The sequence below is a fragment of the Tetrahymena thermophila genome, assembly GCF_000189635.1.
Source record: "Tetrahymena thermophila SB210 genomic scaffold scf_8254513, whole genome shotgun sequence".
Lineage (NCBI taxonomy): Eukaryota > Ciliophora > Oligohymenophorea > Hymenostomatida > Tetrahymenidae > Tetrahymena > Tetrahymena thermophila.
Genome location: NW_002476288.1, coordinates 18900 through 45713, shown reverse-complemented (window position 1 = coordinate 45713; position 26814 = coordinate 18900). Strand labels below are relative to the sequence as shown.

The following is a 26814-nucleotide window of genomic DNA, read 5'->3' as shown; positions in this document are numbered from 1 at the left end:
TGAAAAATATTTTTTATATTGATTAAAAAAGAAAATAATATGAAAATAAATAAATAACTTACATTAGAGCTTAAAATATCAATGATTTATGGTGATTAAATAAAGTATGTTAAACTTGCTATCAAAGTAAAAAACTCCAGTTTAAATTTACTCAAAAAATTATATCTTTTTCTAATTTAGTTCCATTATTAAAAGCTTTTTTCATAATTATTTTTATTTTAGCCTTCTTAGTTATTCTATTTATGTTATTTAAACTACTAAGCTATTTTAAATCTTATGAAAATGATGCAATAACTAATAAAATAAGTTAGGACAATAATTATGAATATGTGAATATGAATATATAAAACTTTAAAGTAAGCCAAAGGAATAAAATCATTTGCAAAGCAGTCAAAAAGTCTTAATATAAATTCATTTTATCTTGATAGAAAAGTAAGTATAAATGTAAATGACCAAGGGATCTGTAGCTGCAGTTATGTTATCAAAAAAAGCAATTGAAAATAGCAAATAAAAATTTTAAAAGTTACTATCCTTTAGTTATTATTTCTTTATAGATTTTCATTTAAATTTGAAATATATTCTGACAAAACCAATAAATTACTTGAAGGGCATTTCATATGAACTTAAAATAAATTTTCCCAAATCATAAATATTATGTAAATAGTTAAAATAAAATATACTATTTAGGTTACGACTGCTACTAAAATACTCAACATTATATTTTTTTGATTACACCTTTTATAGAAAAAATTGTTATTAAATTGAGTAAAAATATTAAATTAAAATTTAATCTTACTCTTAGCAGCTGTATTATTAGTATCTCATATAAGATTTATTCCAATATTTGCCTAAATAATCACAGTCCAAACAGAAAACACCAGTGTTTCCTATTTTTATGATATAGTATTTAATTTATTGTAATAATTCAAAATTATTGTTAAAATATTTTCATAATTTTACTCAAAAATTTACAAATTTTTTAATAAAATATAAAATTTATTTCAAATTTTTTTGGTTGTAAGAAACCATGTTACAGTAAAAAAATAAAATTAAAGAAAGCTTTAGTTAATAAAATAGTGAATAAATAATACCTTCTACGCAGTAGTAAATATTCTAATTACCAGATCTTTAAGTATTAAGGAGAGAACTATCTCTTGAAATATCTCCAACACAGTTTTAAGGCCAATCACTACAAAATTTAATAACATCTGTATTATTATTTAGCCTATAATATCCATCTGGTAAGCCTATATTGTTTAATGAGCATTAAAAGTTATTAGATTAACATTTTTAGCAGATAGATTATCCAGGCTTAATAGAATAAGTTTAATATTAGCATGCTTCGCAGGAATCGTATGTATTATTAATTTAATTACTTTTATATCCTGCTTTACATTCATTTATTATTTGTATTTAAAATTGAAATGTTATATTCTTTAAGATTTAAGATATAATTCCTTATTTATAAATAGCTTACTTGACTTAATCACAATATAAACTGATTCTGAATTTTTAACTGAATTTACCATATATTTCAAGATTACTCAAATCAAAAAGATTGTCTTTAAATGTAATTTTATTATTCCTTAGAATATAGTTATTATTTTGGCTACTACTTATGATATTAGCATATAAAGTTATATTATCACTAGACATAGTTTTATAAATTTGATTTTTGTTACTGCTCATTAGAAACACTGTAAAAAAGCCCTATTGTTAATAAATATTATTATTAAATTAAATATAACTGGTTAGCAAATTAAAAAAATATAACAACATGCTAACAAAATTACCTTAACTTATCCAGATGATGGAATTATTACAGTATCGTTTTATTTTACTAATACGTTATTGTAGTAAACTTAATAAGACGAAGGAAAACTTGAAATGTCAGATCCAAAATTATACGCTTTGTTACCTAATATGAAACTATTCTGAGTCTATAGTAGGTTGAAATAAGAATAATATCCTCCTCCTCCAAAGTGTGCTATGTTGTAAATGATGTAAGTATTTTACAAATTAATATTGAATAATTGATAGTAATTTAACAGTATTTCATCAGTTAATAGACTTATCTATAAATCATTGTAAATTCCTCCACCTAAATTGCCCGCAGTATTCTAATTAATTGTAGTGTTTTAGATAATCATTTCAACGTTCTTAGCATATATTGCCCCTCCATTACCAAGAGAAGTGTTATTCTGGAATTAGTTTAAAAACATTTGAACAATTTTTACAGGATTATATTCATTGCTTAATAACCTACTGGTTAAACCTTATATTGGTATAGATGATTATAAAAATACTCCTCCTCCATTTTGACAAATATTATTCTTAAAGACAGAATTTTAAATATATGCTGCTCCACTGATTTCAAGATTTAAATTACCATATGCACACCCTTAACAACTAAGACTGTCTAAAACTGTGTTAGAAATATCAATTGAATTTGCTTTAAGCTTGATCAATTATTATTTTTCAAGCAAAGACTCTATTTAAAAAAATCTATTATTTTCAAGAGCAATCTAATTTGCCTCTATGTGGATTAATTCATAATCAGTTGTTGTCATTAAATATTATGAAAAAGTATTTAAGTAAGAGTATGTGTTAATAACTTAAATTGGGATCGGTAAGCTGATCTATTAAGAGATTAAATTTTAGTCTAAAAAAGAAAATGTTTACTAAAACTGTAGATTAGTAATAGTCACTTATTCACCTTAGCTAATATAGATATAGAAGTGCTTCTGATTTTTTATATAAGTAGAGCTTAAAGTAGTTTGCATCTATAAAATTAATTAATTCATATTTTAAATTGTATTGAATACTTAACAGTCTTGTAGCATAATCATTATTTTTTAATTAACGAACCCATCAATGTATAATATTATTGATTATAATAGAGAGAAGTTGTCTTCAAAATTAACATAATTAAAATTAACAAAAGTACTCACATTTGTTTTTTCAATATAAAATACACCTCCCTATATAGCATAATTATTCTAAAAAGAGCTATTTTCTACTGTTATGTCTAAATAATTAGCTAGATTTGTTTAAATATAAATTGCTCCACCCATACTATTTTAATTATTAATAAAGGCTTCATTACTTTAAAATGAGCTTTTTCTGATTAATAGTTAACCAAGTCCAGTTAAACAAATGTATAATGCTCCTCCATTTATTGCTTTTTACCCACTGAAAGATGAATCTATAATTTATATTTAATCTGCTTGAATATAAGCAAACCCTCCTTATAAATCATAATTTGGAAGTTAAAATTATTGGGTAAGGAATTAAGCATTGGTAATCTAAATATCTAAAATAATAAGATATAATGAAGGAGTTGTTAATTCTGTTTAATTGTCAGTAAAATTGATATTTTCTATAGTAAGTTATCCTTTCAAACTAACTATATAAAATCCAGGACTAGTTTGAAGATATTTTACCTTATATTTTAAAAAATAATTTAAATAAAACAAGAAAGCAAATGAATGAATTGGAAAAAATGTAAATTATATATTAATAGTTAAATTAAATTACAAATGATGAAACTAAAGAAGCTAAGTAGTTTTAACTTAAATTAATATTAATAAGTTACATTCTGACCTATTCAATGTTGTTGATAATAAACATACCAACATTGTTGATAATATCACTAACACTAAACTTGTTATTTTCAGCATTCAAATCTTGAATTTTAATAACTAAACTTTGATTTTTAGCATCTTTGTTAGTAATTTTAAAAATAGTTGCTATTGATAAAGTATTAATTATTGAGAGTTTACTAATTGTTAAACTCTAATTGATATTGTTTATTTCAAATTAATCACACAAAAGCACTTGTATGCCAGTCACAAATCCGTCACTTAAAAATAAACTTTGAGTGTTTCTTATAGTTAATATTTTCGAAAAGTAAGAATTATTAATAGTGAATTTGCTTAAAGTAAAGGATATAGCTTACTAAATGTTTATAAATACACTATTTATATTTGTAAAAAAAATATTATCTACTTTCACGTTCAAAAGATTTATTTTTATTTAGTCAACAAGAGTTTAGCTATTTCCAATCAGCTTGAAAAGTAATCCACTGCTTGAGCTAATTAAATTTTATTACACAGTAATATCGCTTAAAAAGAAGTTGAATTAATCAGTATAAACTATTTTAGGTTATTAATACACCTCAAATAATGTGTAGTTAATAAAAGTGTTATTATTGATTATTAGTTAAGATAGCTGAAGTAAATTCTGCTAAAAGAGTGAATATTGCTATTAGCATGTAAAATTATTAAATAATAAAGTTAAATTATTTATTTAATTAATAACAAAGTAATTATATGAAATTATTTAGCTATTTTAACCAATTTGATTATTCTAAATAGATACATCATTCCAATTAGAATATGTACTTTGTTTGGCTTAATTTGATTATATATTCAAAAATAGAGATCTATTTGAAAAGTTGCTACTTTGAATTAATAGTTTTTAAAACTCAATATAAAGATTCCCTGCAAAAAGTTAAACAAGAGACCCTTAGTTAAAGTTCATCTAAATTAAAAAAAAAAAATTTATTTCTTTAGTTTTATATCAAAAATAAAATTGTAATTGTTTAAATATTTTCTTGTTCTGTCTTAAATTTTAGGAAAGATAAATAAATAAATTACATTTATGAGACTAGTATTATGAACAATAAATAACATCCTTGGATTTTAAAACTATTGAGTAAAGATCAAATTAAAGAAATTCTGCTGATTTACTTAAAACCCTTGAATATTAACATTTTAGAGAGAAAAGGAATCCATTATATTATCAAATTCAAATATAAAATTATTTGGAATTTAATATTAATTTAGTATACTAACATCAGTAAAATTAACGCTTTTTAATAAAGAATTGCTGATTTAAAATCCAAATTTCTAATTGCTAAAATATGAATTTTGGCTAGTAGTAAGCATTTAAAGATTTTAAAAAGTAACATGAGTAAATCCTGATATTTATATAGGCTGACTTGATTCTAATGTTGTCTAAGATTAAGCTTTGTTTGTTATAGTTAAAGAAAATCTTTGCAGTCCAAAAATATACTATGCAATACTAGTTTTAATTTATATGTTTTAAAATAACCTACAGTCATTTTGATTAATTATTAATTCTACATCAATAAATTCAACTGAGATTTCATTATAAAACACCAAATATTTTGTTAAATCTTATTAATTAATTATCAATTTATCCCAGTTTATTTCAGAAGATCTTTGAATATTTAATGGATTTCCTATAGTTCCTTCTCCAATACTATCTGAATTAGAACCACAAACCCCGTAAATTTATCGTTTTACTGTTTAATAAGTGCAGCCTTGGTCTGAATTCAAACATAACAAGCATTTTTGTCTTTTGCTATCATATACCCATTTATAGTTGCTTCTGTCACTTATAGGAATTATTTAAGGAATAGGCAAATTATCTTTACATTTTTTACACAATGAACTGTAAATATTAAATGGATTATCCTTTGTTTCTCCAACTTTCTCACAGACTTAGCACCTTTTATTACACAAAAAATAGAAAAATTCAATCTTTTTCTTAAAAAAAAACAATATCTTTTTTCAACAAAGAATTAGATTGTCCAAAAAATTAAAATTATCTATAAAATGTTAAATACTGTAAATTCTTATTAATTAAGATTCAATTTAAAAATTTTATTTATTGCTAGAAATTCAAAAAGATGAGAATGATTTATAGATATAAAAAATTCAAAAGTTTGCCTTATTTATTTAAATTAAAGTAAATATTTTTTAGAATGAACTTTTATTCAATGATAAATGTTAAAATATTTATTGATTTACGGGTAGGGACATATGTGACAGGCAGAGTGATTTTGGTCAAAATTAAGCATACTATTAATGTCTATAATACTATTATTGTCAGCATTCAATAGATGAAACAAACTAATATAGCCAATAATATTGGTAATATGCGACATTAAATATTACTAATTGCATTATAGACACTTTAAAATTTAATTTTTGTAGAGCTGGCAAGATTAGCAAGTTGGATCACACTGTAGTTAAATGCATTTATAATCTTTATAGTAGTAACCATCTTAGCACTATGTACAAAATAAGTATGCTTTATTATCATTAATTAGATTTTAACGAAACTTTAAAGAATAAAATGGCTAGTTAAATGTAAATTGGTCACTATAATTTATGATTCCATCACCTATTAAAAAAATATAAAAATATGTTTGGTAACTTCATAATTTGATTTAAAATATACTATAAAAGCATTATGTACAACCAGTTGGACAGGGAAGGCATCCTTAGAGTGTTATTACATAATTATCTTGGCATTTAGTGCATTAATAAATCTTATAATTGGTGTCTTAATCTATATATGAATAGCAACTTATACAGTTTTATATCTAATAAAATATATGAATAAATTTGTTGATAGAGGAAGAATTACAAAATTTTACATTTTAAGTGCATAAAACTGCTATTTAATTAATTGAATCTATATATTGAGTTTATTAGTTATATTAGCACATATTCGTACTGCATTGATAACAGAAAATTGGATTTGAATTGTAAGTGTCTTAAAATAAAAGACTCTAGCATTTAGAAGTAAAAACATATAAATTTATGTTAACTGTAGTACTTACACAATAACTGTAATAATAAGATAAATTAAAACATGTGTCTCTACTTCTTAAGCATTATTAATTTTAGACATTAAAGTAAGGTTAAATGCATTAGTAGCAGTAAGGAGCAACATTATTATTAAGCTTCCAAGAATTTGAACTCAGTATATATGGAAAGCCAGCCTATACTACATTATATTCGATTTAGCAATTTGAAATTGTTGTTTTTTAACAAGTCACATCTAAATATTTAAAAATTACTTTATTTAATTTCATTTAATTTTTATTTTTTACCATCAAAAAACTTTAATGAAGTGTTCAAGCACTCTATGCATTTATAAATTAAAGTCGCTATAGACAAGAAATTTGGATCAAAGTTTAATTAATTAGAGTGATTATAATTAGGCATTCCTTTTTAATTAATTAAAAATATCTCTTTAAAACATTAATTAAACATTAAATATTAATTTAAAGCTTCTTCAAAAATTTAGAAAATTGAATACTTTTTGAGAAAATATTCTTAATAATTTATTGGTTTATTTTTTTTAATTTCTGAATTTTAATCTTTAATTTATTTTAAAACTTTTAATGAAAACAGATAAGAAATAATATTAATTTTTAATTTAAGCAATCTAAATTTTTTATATATTACCTGTATAGCACTGTTTACAATTTTAACCACAAGGATCACATCCTTGGTAAGTAGATTACACTGTAAAGCCTTATTGACACTGAGTACATCTTAAAGAATATTCTTCAGAAGATAGTTATGATAAGAATTAAGAGCTATATTAGTCCTATAACTCACTCCAATTAATACTTTGCTAATTATAAAATCCTCCAAAAACACAATCCAAACAATTTGTAGGGCATTAAAAACACTTACCACTATAATGCAAAGAATAACCTTGATTACATTTTAAACATTAATGCTATTAGGAAATTTAATTATAAAAGCATTAGTTGCATTAACTGTCACCTGTAAATAATTAAAAATAATAAAAATTTTTAATATTTAATTACTTCAAGTTTCAACTAAATCTTCCTTATACTTAATAAGAAAAAAAAAAAGACATTTTTTACAAGCCATAATGGAAAAAAAAAAAATTTAAGAAAAAAATGCCTTAATTAATGAGCATTTACAGTATAATGATTTAAGAAATTTCTATTTAAATATTAACCATTATAATTAATAACTTCTTAAATGTTTTCATTAATATGATTAATGCAATTTTGAACAAATTATTATGGATATTTTTCCCAAATTGATTCAATAACTCAAATCAGTTAACCTCTATTATTTATAGGTTTAATATTTTTTTACATTTAAAATTCCCTATTCATAAGAGCCCAGACTAATTCTATATGTTTTAAATCAGGTCTCTAAGGGCTCATTTATAATATAGTGATCTTATTGTCTGTTTTAATTATTTGGTTATTAGAATTGTGTGGCTATGGGCACCATCTTGTTAAAAATGCGATTTTTTTTTATTTAAATTTCCTTAATATAATTATTTCTCAAATGGGAGTAAATTAACCTGCAAACATTTAACATATTATTCTGGATTGAAAGATTTTTCATGAAAGAATAACTCAGATTTCAAATAAGTTGATAGTTGATATTCAACCTCAAATCATTATGGAACTATTTTAATAGGATTAGTCTGTAATTTTTAAATTTTATGCAATATTTTCAGTAATTTATTTGATTATTAAAACAGTAATATTAAAAGAGAAACTGAGAGCATATAAGAAATTCTCAAATAAACTCAATGATTTTATAAATAATAATAAAAAAATTTTTTTATTTGTATTTAAAAATGAAAAATAATTTTGAGGTTTATTTTTTTTAAGTTTTTGTTATATTTTTTAGTTAATAAAATAAATGTGAAGATTTAATTAAAGCACAGTTTGGAAAATAATTTACATTAAGTATCTTAGAAATATTAAAAGAATCCATAAGTTAAGACTGTGCTTTAGGATATTTAATAATAAATATTGACTTATTTTAAAAATTCTAAGCTAACTATTTAATTATCTGTATTTAATTCGAATTAGATGAAATTCTAGCAGTTAATTAAAGAATTTTATAAAAGCAATCTAATAGAAATGTAGTCATAGTATTAAACTTAGTTAACAGATAAAGGAAAGCTGTATATGTCTTATCTATAATTTAAGATATAAATCTTATGTTTTAAAAGTAGTTTGTATTCATATAAATTTACATAAATCCTTTATTGATTCCATCTTATGTGCATTAAAGAAAAAGACTATTTTATTAGTAGAATTGGTTTTCATTATAGTCTAATTTATACTCAATGCTCTAAAAGTTTTTTATAGAAATGCAAATGATTTTTTAAGGATTTATTTCTATAAGATAATAGTTGAAGGAACACTTAGTGCAAACATTTTTACTTTAACAGGAAAAACAACTACGATTTATTTATTTAAATAATATTTATTTGTATTTAAATTTTTATAATTTAATAAATTAACTTACTTATATGGACATTATTAAGAATCTTCAACACCAAAGCTTTCTGAAATGTAAATTGTGTTCAAAAAAGAATAAAAGGAATTCGAATTATATTAGTTTTCCTATTATTCTTCTAAATTATAACATTTTCCATTTCCTGGCTAAATAAAGTTAATTGGGCAAGATTAACAAAATTAAGAACTTTTTGAGAGGTTTTGGCACATCCTCAAAGTATTTGTGCATTGTATAGGATAGGAAGGGTTAACCAAAATTTAGTTTAAATATTAATTTGTGTCAATAATTTAGCAAGGAACATCAGGTCTCTATTTAATTATGCACTAATTAGACAGTAACTATAAATTTATCATTTCAACACATGTTTCTTTAATAATATATGTAATATATAAATAAATAAATATTATTTTAAAAAATATTTTACACTAGCTATTATTTTTGCATGTTTAGTCAGGGCATGACTTACAGTTACTTTACTTATATGATTAGCAATATCCTGTTTATTTAATAGTTAATAACTTGAATTTAAAAAATTTTTTCCTTAGGAAAGATTATATTCTCTTTAAGACACATGAAATGTTGTAATTAATAATTTATATTTTAATTTAAAAATAAAATAATTTACCATATTAGTTTATACAAAATTAATTTTCTATTGAGATTTGAATACATTAATTATATTAATTTAAACAGCTTGAAGGATCGCATTAATAGCAAGGGATATTTAAAGGGTTATTATTTATGATTATGCAAGTAGTATCATAATATTAGCAAATACCTGGCTACATTTGAACACAATATAATGTCACAGGATCTTTACAATACTATCCATAGGCGCATGTTGACTATTTTACATTTAATTAAATAAAAATATTATTTTCTTTTATAAATGGTTACTGCTGGCTAATTAGGCGAATCTATAGTAATACATTATTATGGATTACTCTTTAATATTCCTTTTTAATTTAATAAGAAAATTAGATTTTAAATTATGATGGGAAATACAATTAAAAAATGAACAAAAGCCCTTTCAATTGTTATTTATTTTCTCCTATTAAATAAACGATGATTATTTTTCTTTGATTTACAGAATTTATAATTAAAAGTTATGGCTACAATATAATTTTAATTTATTACACAATAAATATTAAATTCAAGCTTAAATTTTATTCCTTTCAAAGTCTAACAATTCTTTCATAAAAACTTAATTAATGCGAGAATAATTAATTAAAGGGAAATTTGATTTAGAAAATAATGATAAGAAATTTAATGAAATACCAATAACATTATTGTATTGATCTACTTTAATGCAATAGGCAGAATCTGTTCCAATATTCATTATACAATACCTAATTTTTTTTACAAACCGAACGAAAATATACTATTTATTATGAAATAATTTTAAAAATTTACTAATTTTCACATTCAATAGCTGTTATTTATTTTTCTTTTAAGCAATTGTAGTTTTTATCTCTTCCAACATATTAGTTATTATATTTTTGACAATAATTATTGATTATGCAATAACCTGAGGAACATTTAATCGCCTACATTTAATATTGTTGTAAACAGTTTCCATCCATATCTGCTCCATACATTTACACCAAACTTTATGAAGAACAACCAGTGCCACTAACATCATTTAAAAAATAGCATTAGTTATTTTCAAAACATATTTCTAGACTAAATTAGCAATCTATTAACTAAGGAATAGGATAGTTAGTACATTATAAACTAGTTACGCATTTTTAATTTTCATCCTTACCTAAATATATGCCTGAAATGGGTACACATTAGTTATTATAAATGCAAAAACCTTTCGTACATTAAATTAAAGTTTCACTACCTCCATAGTCAGAGCATCTATCAGTATAATAGATCTTACCTCTGTATCCATCTTAATTACTAAGTGGAACACAATTATAATTTTCATTCAAACAGTAATTATATGCGCAGTTAACTGAGTTTTCGGCTTATTATTAAATTGATTAACAAAAATCATTACTAGTATTTTTAGCAATTTGCTATTCTATGTTTGGATTTAGCTAAACACAAAAAGAACCTTAAGAATTCTATATGATGCAATATTCATATTTACATCTATTGAATTAAAGCAAGAAGTTTAATTTTGATAAATTTAAATGAAATGTATTGAAAATTAAATTCTATTTGTTAGTTTTTTATACATCTAATATTATTTAATAATCCTAATAAAGATTAAAATTGGAATATGATTTCTAGTTTTTAATGTAATTCCTCAACATCTTAATGGTTAATCTTCAAAAATGTTATAGCGAAAATTGAGATCAAGTTTAAAAAATGCTTCTGTTGGCCATTATAAAAAAATTCCTTATTTAATTAGGATTGATAGTAGATATGCAAAAATAAAATTAAATCTTTAAAAGTGATTTTGGTTAACATTATTTAATTCAAAAAATAAAATGGTTGAGCTATTTATTCAAACCTTCAATTTAATAACTAAAATAATTAATTGAAAACTAATAAAAAAGTTTATTACCTACTAGCATGATTTGAATCAGGAAGCAAACAATTAAAATTAGAATCTGAGCCAACAATAAAAGTACTTTTATCCATATTTTAGCAACTGTATCCATTAAAATCAAATAGTATACAATATTTTGGTTTACAGTATATTAATTGATCAGTAGTATAGCCATTAAAATAACAGTTGTTTTTAATTGTTTTCCCCTTTTTATAAAAAATAGCAACAAATTAATAATAAAATGGCTTTAAAAATTTATTTTAAAAAATCTTTACAATAATATTAGGATCTTATGTAATTAAAGTGCATATCTATTAACTATTACTTAACTAATATTAACAAACTCCTTCAATATAGCTATAACAGTTAATATTTGTTTATTAATAGAACTAGCAAAAATTTGTTGCGCTAACACCTATAAAATTACTTAATGATGTTATGTCATAGCAATTATTTTAAATTAAATTGAATTATTATAAGCAAAAACCTTAAGAGCACTTAACACAATTTATATTAGGTTAACAATTTCTGTTTTCATCCTAGCAATTTTTGTTCAGAAAATCAATATAATTCATTTATTTATATTAAGTAACTTATGTCAATTCTCCCTCATTAGTAATGTCTACTATTTAGGAAATAGTTTTATTTTATATACAGTCATCTCTACTAGAAAAAGCATGATATTGATTGAAGTAGCTAACTATTTTAAAAAATAATTTTAGTAAAACATTTAAATATCAATCTTACCATCAAAGAGATCGCCATAGTTAAAGAATACAATAATTCCACTACAATAGAATCCATGATCTAAATCTGTTTATGAACAGTCAGAAGAATTAATAAATATAACAGCTGTATTTGTATTTTCATTTAGAAATTTAAACAACCCTGTATAATCAAAACCATTATAATAGGTATTATTATAAATAGTAGATAAGGATAACTTAAATATATCAAGATAAAAGATAAACCTCAACAAAAATAATCTATTAAAAATGCTTTATCTCATAATTTTCTTACTTAATATTTTTGTTACTAATTTAGAATGTAGCTAATTTTTTAATTTATTAATTATTTATTAGTTTTATTTATTATAAAATTGATATCTTTAAATAAATTCTCCCTTCTCTTAAAACCTCTAATATCTTTTAAATTAATATCAAAATAAAAATATAGTTAGAAGGGGAGTAATAATATCTAAATAAACTAAAATTCATTTTAAAAATAATATGTACCGTTCTTTCAAATACTTTAAAGAACATAAAAACTTTAATATATTTAACATCATAAAAAATTCAAAGTAAATGTACTTATCCTAAAAGTATTATTTTATCTCACGCGAAAATAGAGTATTTTTGTAATTGTGATTTAGTAAATCAAAATATATTATTACAAGAAAAAATAAACAAGTAAAAACACCACAAATTTATTTAAATAATGTGATGTAATAATTCATTAAATTGGATAAGAATTTATTATATTAATTAATTAAAGTGTAAGAATAAAAATATAAATCTCCACAAATTAATATCTTTTTAACTTACACTTTTAATTAAATTAATTAAAAAAATTAATTTAATATTACTTTATATTTAAAACGAAATCAAATAAAATCATTTACATATTTTATTATTTAAATTAGATTAAAGTTATCAAATCAATCTTTGATATTTTAAAATAATATTTTTGGATTCATATTTATACTATCTAGTAATAAGAATTCAATAAAGATAAAACTTATTTGCTTTTTTATCATTCTATACTCGAATATTATAATTAAAAAAACATAAAAAATAAAAAGTATTTTATTTTTAAATATCATTTTTCTAAATAAATAGATTTAATATCAATAAAGGAAATATTTTTTAATAATTTACTTCATAAAATCAAAATAAATAAATAAACGCAAGTAGTCTAAATACTAAAAATAATACCATAATTATTAAATATCTATGTTCTTTAAACTAATAAAATTCCTGTTTCTGTGCAAAGAAAATACTGTTAACCAGTTTTATTTTTATGCGTAAAATGGTCTTATAGTAGTCAGGTTTAATAATATATTTTTTTATAAATAATATAAATAAGAGATTTGCTAAAAAAAATAGAGTATTGTTTTTTATGTGAGGTAATTAGATAATAGGTAATGAATTAATAGTTTAAGTAATAATTTTTTATAACATTTTAATATGAAACCTTAAAAATATACAATAAAATATTATTATTCTTTCTTAAAATTGATGTAATAAGATTGATTAGCTCAAAAATAAATTTCTTTGGAAATTAATTTTTTTATTTTATCTATTTAACTGATAAATTTAATTTTATGTGTTTCATCTATTAGATTTCCGCTTTTATTAATAATAAAATAATATCAATAATCAAAATACTTAAATAAATAAATAAAAGTAATTAAATAAATTTCTCTTTAGATTAAAATAATAATAAAATATTTAATTTTTTAACTTTTTAATAGTTAAATTATTTAAATTTTTACTAAAAAAATAGCTTTAAAGATATAATTTTTGAGTATTTTGCTAATAGAAAGCCCAATATTGATATTGAATCTTAACTCAATTTGTTTCTCCTAAAAATATTTAAAAATATAAAAAATAGAAATAAAAGAAAAAGCATTAAAATTTTTATATTTTTTATTTTATTTAATTTCTTTTTTTTCAGCAAATCATTATTAGTTAAATTTAAGATTAATAATTTAAGCAAAGATATATTTTTACTCAAGATTGAGGGTTAAATTTTTTAGACTAGGACAGTTTGCTAAGCCATAAGCTAAATCTTTAACTCCAGTTGATTCAATTTTATTAAAACTTTTAATTTTTATGATAATTTAATCTTAAAAATGAGAATTAAAAATTTTTAAAATTAATATTTGAATTAAGGTTTAATTTACTCAAGTCGAAGTGTTAAATTTAGGATTTTAGAGTATTTTTAAATAGCAGAGCCTATAGCTGATGCTCCAGATGATCCAATTTCATTCTTCCTATAATATATTTTAATTAGAGAGGATAATAATTAACAATAAATCTAAAAAATTTTAATGACTTTAAAAGAGAAATAATTTCAATTAATAATAAATAATAAAATTGCTTGTTTTTATATTTTTCATAAAATTAAAAATTAACAAATTATTTAAATAATAAAAATAAAAAAATATGCTTTACTAAAGATTGAGTTTCAAATATAAAAGATCTGGACAATTTGCTAAAGAAGAAATTAAACCAGATAAACCTTAATCTCCAATACAATTATCTCTTTTATAAATAAATTAATAAATATTTTTAAAATTTTTAGCAGGAATAAATTGAATAAATATATTTTGAAATTTGTTATCTACAAATTCATAGAATCCTTATTAAGCTATGAATATGAAATTTATATTAAAATCATCAATTAAAGTACTCAATAAATAAGGCTAGGTAAGAGAGATGAATACATTTTTCTAAAGCAGAACCTAAAGCAATAGCTCCTTGGACTTCAATAAAATTTTTGCTGAATGAAAAAAATATTTTTTATTAAAACAAATAATATTAAATTCAAAATAATTTTTATTTAAAAAAAAGTTAAATTAGAAAAGCTAATATATTTATTTTAAATATTGAAAAAAATAAATTATTTTACTAAATTTAGAGAGTCAATTTAGTAAGTTTAGGACAATTAGAAATACCATTACTTAAACCTGATGCTCCTTGTGTTCCAAGTAAATTTCCTCTTTTAAATTCAAAAAAATTAAATTAAAGATAAGAATCAAATTTTTAAATTTAGATATGCACTTTTTGCAAAAAATAAAAAATTTAAATGAAACAAGTCATAAAAAAAAACTTAATAAGTTAAAATTAAAAAAGAAAAAAGTATTTTTTTTAATAAATTTAATAAAATTAATAAAATGCTTAAAAATTATTTTATCTGAATAACTAAGTAAATAAAAATTATTGAAAATAACTAAGTAAAATACTCCAGGCAAAGTATAATGGTTGTGAGATTTTAGCAGTTTGATAAATAAGATCCTATGTTAGATACCCCTTAAGACCCAATTTTGCAATCCCTTTTAAAAGAAAAAATAAATTTATTGTTTTCAATAATTATTAATGAAATAAATTTAGAATAAATAATTAAAATAAAATTTTCACTCTAATTTAAGAATTAAATTTGAGAGCTTTTTGCAGTTTACTAAATCAACAACTAAGTTAGAGGCTCCTTCATCGTCGAATTAGTTTCCACTTTAAAATAATTTAATCAATTCTACTTAAGGTTTATATCTGAAAGAGTAAATATATTTATTTACACAAATAAATATAGGAAAAAATATAAATTTTAAAAAATTGAATAATTAGTTGTTTATATAAAAACCATTTTTTTACATTAAATTAAGTTCTAAACTTTGGAGATTATGACATTTAGATATTGAAGAACCTAAAATTTTACAACCCTTTTTTGTAAAATTGTTCCATCTATTTCATTCAATAAATAAATAATAAAATGTTATTTTATTTATAAGGTTAAAATTAAATTCATCATAATTTTATTTTTCATAATAAAGTTATTAGTTTCTTAATTTTTAACTCTTTTAGAGAGGTAAATAGGTAGGTAGGTCATCAAAAACATAATTTATAATTATGTTAAATGTTTTTATTTTTTCAGAAATATTGAAAATAAAATTAAAAAAAAATATTTTTATATAACTACCACCTTAATTCTTCAAAATTAATTTTTTAATAAATATATTTATTTACTCTAAGTAGATTACTAAACTTTATAGATTACTAAGGTTAGCCAAAGCAGTAGCTAAGGAGGAAACACCTTTATCCCCTATGTTATGAGAACTATAATAATTTATAAATTAAAAAATATTTATATCAAAAAATTAATATGAAAAATCTGTGTTAACTTAAGCCATAATTTCAAAGCCTGAAGATCAATACATTTAGTCAAAGCAGAACTCAAAGCTTAAACACCTTTATCACCAATTTCATTTTCATTATCACTAAAATTTAGGAATATTTAAATGTGTAACATTAATAATAAAATTATTTATATTTAATATATAAAAAATTAAAAGCTTCATTAAATTAAATAATTTTTTACTATAGATTAATGTGAAGACCTGTATGGTTTTACAAAGTAGAACAAAGAAACTTTTTTTATGATAAAAATAAAATATGCTATTATTGTTTTAAATAGTAAAATACATCTGATAAGTCTTAATAGATGTTATACTCTAAATTCATTTTTATTATTTTTGTTAATGTTTTACAAATTTATTTTTACTATCAATATTTTTTTATGTTTATAAATAGTAATAAATATTTTGTTTAAACATAAAAATATAAATAGATTATGAACCATATATTAAATAAATAAACAAAGTATATTATTTTTATATAAGTTTAATGCAGTAAGTTATAACTTTTTTATCTGATTGTAGAAGTCTTGAAAAAAATATTTTTTATTAAAATATCACAAAAATTAAAATAAAAAGTAAAATTTAATTTATCCCTTAGATTTTACTTAAATCATGGTATCTAATTAATTAATCATGATAAATTAAAAAAGTATGGAAATATAATTGATGAATGATAGTTAAGATTAAAATATAACTGGCATATAAAAGCTTAGCATTTATATAATTTAATAATATAAAATATAACACTATAAGTTTCAAATTATTTGATCATTTTTGGAGAAACCGGCTAGTTTGCTTAAGAGGATTTAATTTATTTAAGCAAATTTAATTTTTTAATTTTTTATAAATAATTTATTTACTTACAAAAATATGAATGATATTAATAAATATAAAATCAATAATAAAATCTATTTATCTATCTATTTATATTTTAGGTTAAAAACACTTTTTCAAAATATTAAATAATAAAATAAATAATATTATTCAAACATTTTATATTTATTCATCCTTTTTCACCTGATTTTTTGATAGAATTTAAAGACAACTAATCTTTTTAATTTAAGATACTTGCTTAATACTTTGAATTTTTATGATTCATTCATTTTGCTAAGCCTTTTATAATAAATTTGTGTAAATTTTAAATAAATATCAAAATAGAATAAACTTTTAAATGAAAAATTATTCTTTAAGTTAATAAATAAAATAATATTAGTGTGGAACAAAAAAAGAAAAAAAAAATAAACCAAATAAAAGCTATCAAATAAATTCAAAAAGCTTTATTGTTTTTAATTAGTTTTTATAATTTAAAATATCACAATCCAAAACAAATAAACTGTTTTTACTCTAGATAAACTGTCAAATTTGAGAGATTAATGTAATTTGCTAAAGCAGAAGCTAAGCCTGATGCATCCATTGCATTAATTTAATTTTTACTTTTTAAATATTGAAGAAAAATATATAATTAAATAATTAATTAGAAGGAAAACATGAAGAAAACATATGAAATAATAAGATTAATTAGTTAATAATAAAAGCAAAAATTGAAAATAAAATGATGAGCTAACTTAACTAAGAAAGAATAAAATAAAAGCAAACACAATAAAAAGAAAAAGAGTTTTATTGCTTTTAATTAGTTTTATAATTAAAAATATCACAATCCAAAACAAATAAACTGTTTTTACCAAAGTTTAAGTGTCAAATTTGAGAGATTAATGCAATTTGCTAAAGCAGAACCTAAGTCTGATGCACCCATTTCACCAATTTAATTGTTACTTTTTAAATATAGATATCATTAAATAGTTAATAGAAAGGAAAAAATATGAAATAATAAGATTAATTAGTTAATAATAAAAGCAAAAGTTAATAATAAAATGATGAGCTAAATTAACAAAGAAAAAACAAAAAGCACAATAAAAAGAAAAAGAAAAATGAGCTTGATTGTTTTTAATTAGTTTTTATAATTTAAAATATCACAATCCAAAACAAATAAACTGTTTTTACCAAAGATCAAGTGTCAAATTTGAGAGATTAATGCAATTTGTTAAAGCAGAACCTAAGCCTGATGCACCCATTGCACCAATTTAATTAGACCTATTTAAATATAGATATCATTAAATAGTTAATAGAAAGGAAAAAATATGAAATAATATAATAATATTAATTAATTAATAATAAAAGCAAAAGTTGATAATAAAATGATGAGCTAAATTAACAAAGAAAAAACAAAAAGCACAATAAAAAGAAAAAGAAAAATGAGCTTTATTGTTTGTAATTAGTTTTTATAATTTAAAATATCACAATCCAAAACAAATAAATTGTTTTTACCTAAGATCAAGTGTCAAATTTGAGAGATTAATGCAATTTGCTAAAGCAGAACCTAAGCCTGATGCACCCATTGCACCAATTTAGTTGTTACTTTTTAAATATTGATATAATTAAATAGTTAATACAAGGAAAAAATGAAGAAAAAATATGAATAATATGATTAATTAGTTAATAATAAAAGCGTAAGCAGATAATAAAATGATGAGCTAAATTTACAAAGAAAGAACAATAAAAATAAAAATAAAAATGAGCTTTATTGCTTTTAATTAGTTTTTATAATTTAAAATATCACAATCCAAAACAAATAAACTGTTTTACCGAAGATCAAGTGTCAAATTTGAGAGATTAATGCAATTTACTAAAGCAGAACTTAAGCCTGATGCACCTTCATCGCCAATTTAATTTTCACTTTTTAAATATTGAAGAAAAAATATATTATTAAATAGTTAATTAGAAGGAAAAAATAAAGAAAAATATGAAATAATAAGATTAATTAATTAGTAATAAAAGCAAAAATCGATAATAAAATGATGAGCTAAATTAATAAGGAAAAGCAAAATAAAAGCAAGCACAATAAAAAGAAAAAGAAAAATGAGCTTTATTGTTTTTAATTAGTTTTTATAATTTAAAATATCACAATCCAAAACAAATAAACTGTGTTTACTTAAGTTCAAGTGTCAAATTTGAGAGATTAATGCAATTTGCTAAAGCAGAACCTAGGCCTGATGCACAAATTGCACCAATTTAATTAAAACTTTTTAAATATGAAGAAAAAATATATCATTAAATAGTTAATAAAAGGAAAAAATGAAGAAAAAATATGAAATAATAAGATTAATTAATTAATAATTAAATCAAAAGTTGAAAATAATATGATGAGCTAAATTAACAAAGAAAGAACTAAAAAAAAGTAAGCACAATAAAAAGAAAAAGAAAAAAGAGTTTTATTGTTTTTAATTAGTTTTTATAATTTAAAATAACACAATCCAAAACAAATAAACTGTGTTTACTTAAGTTCAAGTGTCAAATTTGAGAGATTAATGCAATTTGCTAAAGCAGAACTTAAGCCTAATGCACCCATTGAACCAATTTAATTGTTACTTTTTAAATATTGATATGATTAAATAGTTAATACAAGGAAAAAATGAAGAAAAAATATGAAATAATAAGATTAATTAATTAATAATAAAAGCGAAAGTTGAAATAAAATGAAGAGCTAAATTAAGAAAGAAAGAAAGAAAGAAAGAACAAAATAAAAGAAAGCACAATAAAAAGAAAAAGAAAAAGAGTTTTATTGTTTTTAATTAGTTTTATAATTAAAAATATCACAATCCAAAACAAATAAACTGTTTTTACCAAAGTTTAAGTGTCAAATTTGAGAGATTAATGCAATTTGCTAAAGCAGAACCTAAGCCTGATGCACCCACTGGACCAATTTAATTGTAACTTTTTAAATATTGAAGAAAAAATATATCATTAAATAGTTATTAGAAGGAAAAAATGAAGAAAAAATATGAATAATATGATTAATTAGTTAATAATAAAAGCGTAAGCAGATAATAAAATGATAAGCTAAATTAACAAAGAAAGAACAAAATAAAAACAACCACAATAAAAAGAAAAAGAAAAAAGAGTTCTATTGTTTTTAATTAGTTTTTATAATTAAAAATATCACAATCAAAAAAAAATAAACTTTTTTACCCTAGATAAAGTGCCAAATTTGATAGATTAATGCAATTTGCTAAAGCAGAACCTAAGCCTGATGCACCTTCATCACCAATTGTATTGGAACTTTTTAAATATTGAAGAAAAAATATATCATTAAATAGTTAAATAGAAGGAAAAAATAAAGAAAAAATAAGAAATAATAAGACTAATTAGTTAATAATAAAATCAAAAGTTGAAATAAAATGAAGAGCTAAATTAACAAAGAAAGAAAGAAAGAAAGAAAGAACAAAAAATAAGCAAGCACAATAAAAAGAAAAAGAAAAATGAGCTTTATTTTTTTAATTAGTTTTATAATTAAAAATATCACAATCCAAAACAAATAAACTGTTTTACCAAAGATCAAGTGTCAAATTTGAGAGATTAATGCAATTTGCTAAAGCAGAACCTAAGTCTGAAACACCTATTGCACCAATTTAATTGTAACTTTTTAAATATTGAAGAAAAAATATATTATAGTTATTAGAAGGAAAAAATGAAGAAAAAATATAAAATAATAAGATTAATTAGTTAATAATAAGCAAAAGTTGATAATAATATGATGAGCTAAATTAACAAAGAAAGAACTAAAAAAAAGCAAGCACAATAAAAAGAAAAAGAAAAAAGAGTTTTATTGTTTTTAATTAGTTTTTACAATTTAAAATAACACAATCCAAAACAAATAATATTTTTACCAAAGTTCAAGTGTCAAATTTGAGAGATTAATGCAATTTGCTAAAGCAGAACTTAAGCCTAATGCACCCATTGAACCAATTAAATTCCCACTTTTTAAATATTGATATGATTAAATAGTTAATATAAGGAAAAAATGAAGAAAAAATATGAAATAATAAGATTAATTAATTAATAATAAAAGCGAAAGTTGAAAATAAAATGATGAGCTAAATTAACAAAGAAAGAACAAAATAAAAACAACCACAATAAAAAGAAAAAGAAAAAAGAGTTCTATTGTTTTTAATTAGTTTTTATAATTAAAAATATCACAATCAAAAAAAAATAAACTGTTTTTACCCTAGATAAAGTGCCAAATTTGATAGATTAATGCAATTTGCTAAAGCAGAACCTAAGCCTGATGCACCTTCATCACCAATTGTATTGGAACTTTTTAAATATTGAAGAAAAAATATATCATTAAATAGTTAATTAGAAGGAAAAAATAAAGAAAAAATAAGAAATAATAAGACTAATTAGTTAATAATAAAATCAAAAGTTGAAATAAAATGAAGAGCTAAATTAACAAAGAAAGAAAGAAAGAAAGAAAGAAAGAAAGAAAGAACAAAAAATAAGCAAGCACAATAAAAAGAAAAAGAAAAATGAGCTTTATTTTTTTTAATTAGTTTTATAATTAAAAATATCACAATCCAAAACAAATAAACTGTTTTTACTCTAGATCAAGTGTCAAATTTGAGAGATTAATGCAATTTGCTAAAGCAGAACCTAAGTCTGAAACACCTATTGCACCAATTTAATTGTAACTTTTTAAATATTGAAGAAAAAATATATTATAGTTATTAGAAGGAAAAAATGAAGAAAAAATATAAAATAATAAGATTTATTAGTTAATAATAAGCAAAAGTTGATAATAATATGATGAGCTAAATTAACAAAGAAAGAACTAAAAAAAAGCAAGCACAATAAAAAGAAAAAGAAAAAAGAGTTTTATTGTTTTTAATTAGTTTTTATAATTAAAAATATCACAATCCAAAACAAATAATATTTTTACCAAAGTTTAAGTGTCAAATTTGAGAGATTAATGCAATTTGCTAAAGCAGAACCTAAGCTTGATGCACCTTCATCACCAATTTAATCTTCACTTTTTTAATATTGAAGAAAAAATATATCATTAAATAGAGTAAGTTGCCATAGAAACTTACAAAAAGAGAGTTTTTTTACCAGTTTTTACGTATAAAATTAAAATTTTAAATATTCTTTATGAATTTTTTTCCATCCTAGGTTTTCAAAATTTATTTTTTCAAAAAAAATGATATGTTTTTAGAATATAATGTATGTATATATTATTTCAAATTTTACATTTTGTGAGTTTAAAGCTTTCTAAAAACTCAAAAATAAAATGCTTTAAGCTAATTTAACTTTTTTTATTATGTTATTAAAATATATTACATTTTGCCTTTTATAAATTAAATAGGCATTTTACTCCAGTTAAATAAATTGAAAATTAAATGTAAAAAAAATATTAATAATAATAAAAGTCATTTTATAAATTATTTATACAGATCAATATGGAGAACCTAATGAGATAAAAGTGAAGAGCTTACAAACTTTTTTTATTAATTTATATAAATTGAATGGTTATTAATAAAAAAATTAATAATTACTTCTTCTAATTCGTAGTAATATTTAATCTATTATATCATTTTTTTTCTTCAAAATATTGAATAGCAATTTATGAAATTTAATTATTAATTATAAAATGCATAAAAAGAACAAATAAACATAATAATAACTAATTAATTATCAAATATTAATTTTTTAAATTTTTTTATGAAAAGATATCACAGAAAAATTAATTTAACATTCACAATTTAAATTTAATATTTGTATTTAAAACATATTTAAATATATATATAGTAGGAATTAGAGGACCAGTTATTTATTTAGTCATATTTGAAAAAAATCTAGCTAATAACCACAAAAATTTAAATAAAAAGTAAAATTTAATTACTCCCTGAGATTTTACTTAAATCATGGTATCTAATTAATTAATCATGATAAATAAAAAAATGATAGAAATATAATTGATGAATAATATTTAAGATTAAAATATAACTGGCATATAAAAGCTTAGCATCTATATAATTTAATAATATATAATATAACACTATAAGTTTCAAATTATTTGATCATTTTTGGAGAAACCGGGGAGTTTGCTTAAGAGGAAATTTATTTAAGTTAATTAAATTTTTTAATTTTTTATAAATAATTTATTTACTTACAGAAATATGAGTGATATCAATAAATATAAAATCAATAATAAAATCTATATATCTATCTATTTAAATTTTAGGTTAAAAACACTTTTTCAAAATATTAAATAATAAAATATATAATATTATTCAAACATTTTATATTTATTCATCCTTTTTTCACCAGTTGTTTATCATTAGAAATTAAAGACAACTAATCTTTTTGATTTAAGATACTTGCTTAATATTTTGAATTTTTATGATTCATTCATTTTGCTAAAACTTTTATAATAAATTTGTGTAAATTTTTTAATAAACTTATAAATTAAAAATTATTCTTTTAATAAATAAAATAATATTAGTTTGGAATGAAAAAGAAAAAAAAATAAATCAAATAAAAGCTATCAAATAAATTCAAAAAGCTTTATTGTTTTTAATTAGTTTTTATAATTTAAAATATCACAATCCAAAACAAATAAACTGTTTTTACCGAAGATCAAGTGTCAAATTTGAGAGATTAATGCAATTTGCTAAAGCAGTACCTAAGCCTGATGCATCTTCATCATCAATTTAATTTTCACTTTTTAAATATTGAAGAAAGAATATATCATTAAATAGCTAATTAGAAGGAAAAAATGAAGAAAAAATATGAAATAATAAGATTAATTAGTTAATAATAAAAACAAAAGTTAAAAATAAAATGATGAACTAAATTAAAAAAGAAAGAACAAAAAAAAGCAAGCACAATAAAAAGAAAAAGAAAAAAGAGCTTTACTGTTTTTAATTAGTTTTTATAATTTAAAATAACACAATCCAAAACAAAAAAAATGTTTTTACTCTAGATTAAGTGTCAAATTTGAGAGATTAATGCAATTTGCTAAAGCAGAACCTAAGCCTGATGCACCCATTGCATCAATTTAATTGTTTCTTTTTAAATATTGAACAAAAAATATATCATTAAATAGTTAATTAGAAGGAAAAAATTAAGAAAAAATATGAAATAATAAGATTAATTAATTATTAATAAAAGCAAAAGTTCAAAATAAAATGATGAAATAAATTAAAAAAAAAAGAACAAAAAAAAGCAAGCACAATAAAAAGAAAAAGAAAAAAGAGCTTTATTGTTTTTAATTAGTTTTTATAATTAAAAATTTCACAATCCAAAACAAATAAACTGTTTTTACTAAAGGTAAAGTGTCAAATTTGAGAGATTAATGCAATTTGCCAAAGCTGAACCTAAGCCTGATGCACCCATTGCACCAATTAAATTCCCACTTTTTAAATATTGAAGAAAAAATATACCATTAAATAGTTAATTAGAAAGAAAAAATGAAGAAATAATATGAAATAATAAGATTAATTAATAAATAATAAAAGGACAAATTAAAAATAAAACAATGAGCTAAATTAACAAAGAAAGAGCAAAAACAAAGCAAGCACAATAAAAAGAAAAAGAAAAAAGAGCTTTATTGTTTTTAATTAATTTTTATAATTTAAAATATCACAATCCAAAACAAATAAACTGTTTTACCGAAGATCAAGTGTCAAATTTGAGAGATTAATGCAATTTGCTAAAGCAGAACTTAAGCCTGATGCACCTTCATCACCAATTTTATTGTTACTATTTAAATATTGAAGAAAAAATATATCATTAAATAGTTAATTAGAAGGAAAAAATGTAGAAAAAATATGAAATAATAAGATTAATTAGTTAATAATAAAAACAAAAGTTAAAAATAAAATGATGAACTAAATTAAAAAAGAAAGAACAAAAAAAAGCAAGCACAATAAAAAGAAAAAGAAAAAAGAGCTTTACTGTTTTTAATTAGTTTTTATAATTTAAAATAACACAATCCAAAACAAATAAACTGTTTTTACCCAAGGTGAAGTGTCAAATTTGAGAGATTAATGCAATTTGCTAAAGCAGAACCTAAGCCTGATACACCCATTGCACCAATTTAATTGTTTCTTTTTAAATATTGAAGAAAAGATATATTATAAATAGTTAATTAGAAGGAAAAAATGAAGAAAAAATATGAAGTAATAAGATTAATTAATTAATAATAAAAGCAAAAGCTTAAAATAAAATGATGAGCTAAATTAACAATGAAAGAACAAAAAAAAGCTAACAGAATTAAAAGAAAAAAGAGCTTTATTGTTTTTAATTAATTTTTATAATTTAAAATATCACAATCCAAAACAAATAAACTGTTTTACCGAAGATCAAGTGTCAAATTTGAGAGATTAATGCAATTTGATAAAGCAGAACCTAAACCTGATGCACCCATTGCACCAATTTTATTCCAACTTTTTAAATATTGAAGAAAAAATATATCATTAAATAGTTAATTAGAAGGAAAAAATGAAGAAAAAATATGAAGTAATAGGATTAATTAATTGATAATAAAAGCAAAAGTTGAAAATAAAATGATGAGCTAAATTAACAAAGAAAGAACAATAAAAAGCAAACAGAATAAAAAGAAAAAAGAGCTTTATTGTTTTTAATTAGTTTTTATAAATTTAAAATTTCACAATCCAAAACAAATAAACTGTTTTACCGAAGATCAAGTGTCAAATTTGAGAGATTAATGCAATTTTCTAAAGCGGAACCTAAGCCTGATGCACCCATTGCACCAATATAATTTTAACTTTTTAAATATTGAAGAAAAAATTTATCATTAAATAGTTAATTAGTAGGAAATAACGAAGAAAAAATATGAAATAATAAGATTAATTAATTAATAATAAAAGCAAAAGTTGAAAATAAAATGATGAGCTTAAATTAACAAAGAAGGAACAAAAAAAAGCAAGCACAATAAAAAGAAAAAGAAAAAAGAGCTTTATTGTTTTAAATTAGTTTTTATAATTTAAAATATCACAATCCAAAACAAATAAACTTTTTTACCGAAGATTAAGTGTCAAATTTGAGAGATTAGTGCAATTTGCTAAAGCAGAACCTAAGCCTGATGCACCCATTGCACCAATATAATTTTCACTTTTTAAATATTGAAGAAAAGATATATCATTAAATAGTTAATTAGAAGGAAAAAATGAAGAAAAAATATGGAATATTAATAATAAAAGCAAAAGTTGAAAACAAAATGATGAGCTAAATAAACAAAGAAAGAACATATATAGTAAAATGGGGGGGTATGGTGCAAATCAAAAATTTCAAATTCTGAGCGACCTCAATTTCAAAAATAATTATGAATTTTTTTCCATCCTAGGTTTTCAAAAAAATGATATATTTTAAGAATATACGATATATATTATTTCAAATTTTACATTTTGTGAATT

General features: G+C 20.7%; 5 protein-coding genes across 5 annotated transcripts; all 5 read right to left on the bottom strand. All coding sequences in view use genetic code 6, as the record gives it.

Moving 5' to 3' along the window:
- Positions 1-151: 151 nt before the first annotated feature.
- Positions 152-3597, bottom strand: TTHERM_01230170 (transmembrane protein, putative; the record flags this gene model as incomplete). Its single annotated transcript, XM_001029932.2, has 8 exons — positions 152-262; positions 681-735; positions 797-887; positions 1092-1247; positions 1527-1710; positions 1794-2639; positions 2826-3443; positions 3538-3597. The coding sequence occupies 8 exons, from the start codon at positions 3595-3597 to the stop codon at positions 152-154; spliced, it is 2121 nt and encodes a 706-aa protein (XP_001029932.2).
- A 1762-nt stretch (positions 3598-5359) lies between these two features.
- Positions 5360-8029, bottom strand: TTHERM_001230169 (hypothetical protein; the record flags this gene model as incomplete). Its single annotated transcript, XM_012799107.1, has 10 exons — positions 5360-5535; positions 5838-5888; positions 5985-6213; positions 6289-6415; positions 6470-6507; positions 6656-6876; positions 6929-7045; positions 7287-7566; positions 7658-7679; positions 7959-8029. 10 exons carry the CDS (start codon positions 8027-8029, stop codon positions 5360-5362), a joined length of 1332 nt encoding a protein of 443 aa, XP_012654561.1.
- Positions 8030-8949: 920 nt separating this feature from the next.
- On the bottom strand, positions 8950-11389 carry TTHERM_001230168 (hypothetical protein; the record flags this gene model as incomplete). Its single annotated transcript, XM_012799106.1, has 9 exons — positions 8950-9004; positions 9135-9492; positions 9550-9621; positions 9904-9970; positions 10023-10081; positions 10429-10448; positions 10539-10941; positions 11011-11197; positions 11312-11389. 9 exons carry the CDS (start codon positions 11387-11389, stop codon positions 8950-8952), a joined length of 1299 nt encoding a protein of 432 aa, XP_012654560.1.
- A 2919-nt stretch (positions 11390-14308) lies between these two features.
- On the bottom strand, positions 14309-16868 carry TTHERM_001230167 (cyclic nucleotide-binding domain protein; the record flags this gene model as incomplete). Its single annotated transcript, XM_012799105.1, has 12 exons — positions 14309-14450; positions 14534-14623; positions 14805-14894; positions 15043-15132; positions 15262-15351; positions 15596-15685; positions 15771-15860; positions 16002-16091; positions 16374-16463; positions 16529-16624; positions 16726-16775; positions 16830-16868. The coding sequence occupies 12 exons, from the start codon at positions 16866-16868 to the stop codon at positions 14309-14311; spliced, it is 1047 nt and encodes a 348-aa protein (XP_012654559.1).
- A 688-nt stretch (positions 16869-17556) lies between these two features.
- Positions 17557-26493, bottom strand: TTHERM_01230160 (kinase domain protein; the record flags this gene model as incomplete). Its single annotated transcript, XM_001029931.3, has 23 exons — positions 17557-17656; positions 17887-17976; positions 18226-18315; positions 18545-18634; positions 18869-18958; positions 19187-19276; positions 19533-19622; positions 19879-19968; positions 20225-20314; positions 20570-20659; positions 20930-21019; positions 21268-21357; positions 21605-21694; positions 21979-22068; positions 22317-22406; positions 24008-24097; positions 24355-24444; positions 24702-24791; positions 25049-25138; positions 25396-25485; positions 25735-25824; positions 26076-26165; positions 26423-26493. 23 exons carry the CDS (start codon positions 26491-26493, stop codon positions 17557-17559), a joined length of 2061 nt encoding a protein of 686 aa, XP_001029931.3.
- Positions 26494-26814: the final 321 nt, after the last annotated feature.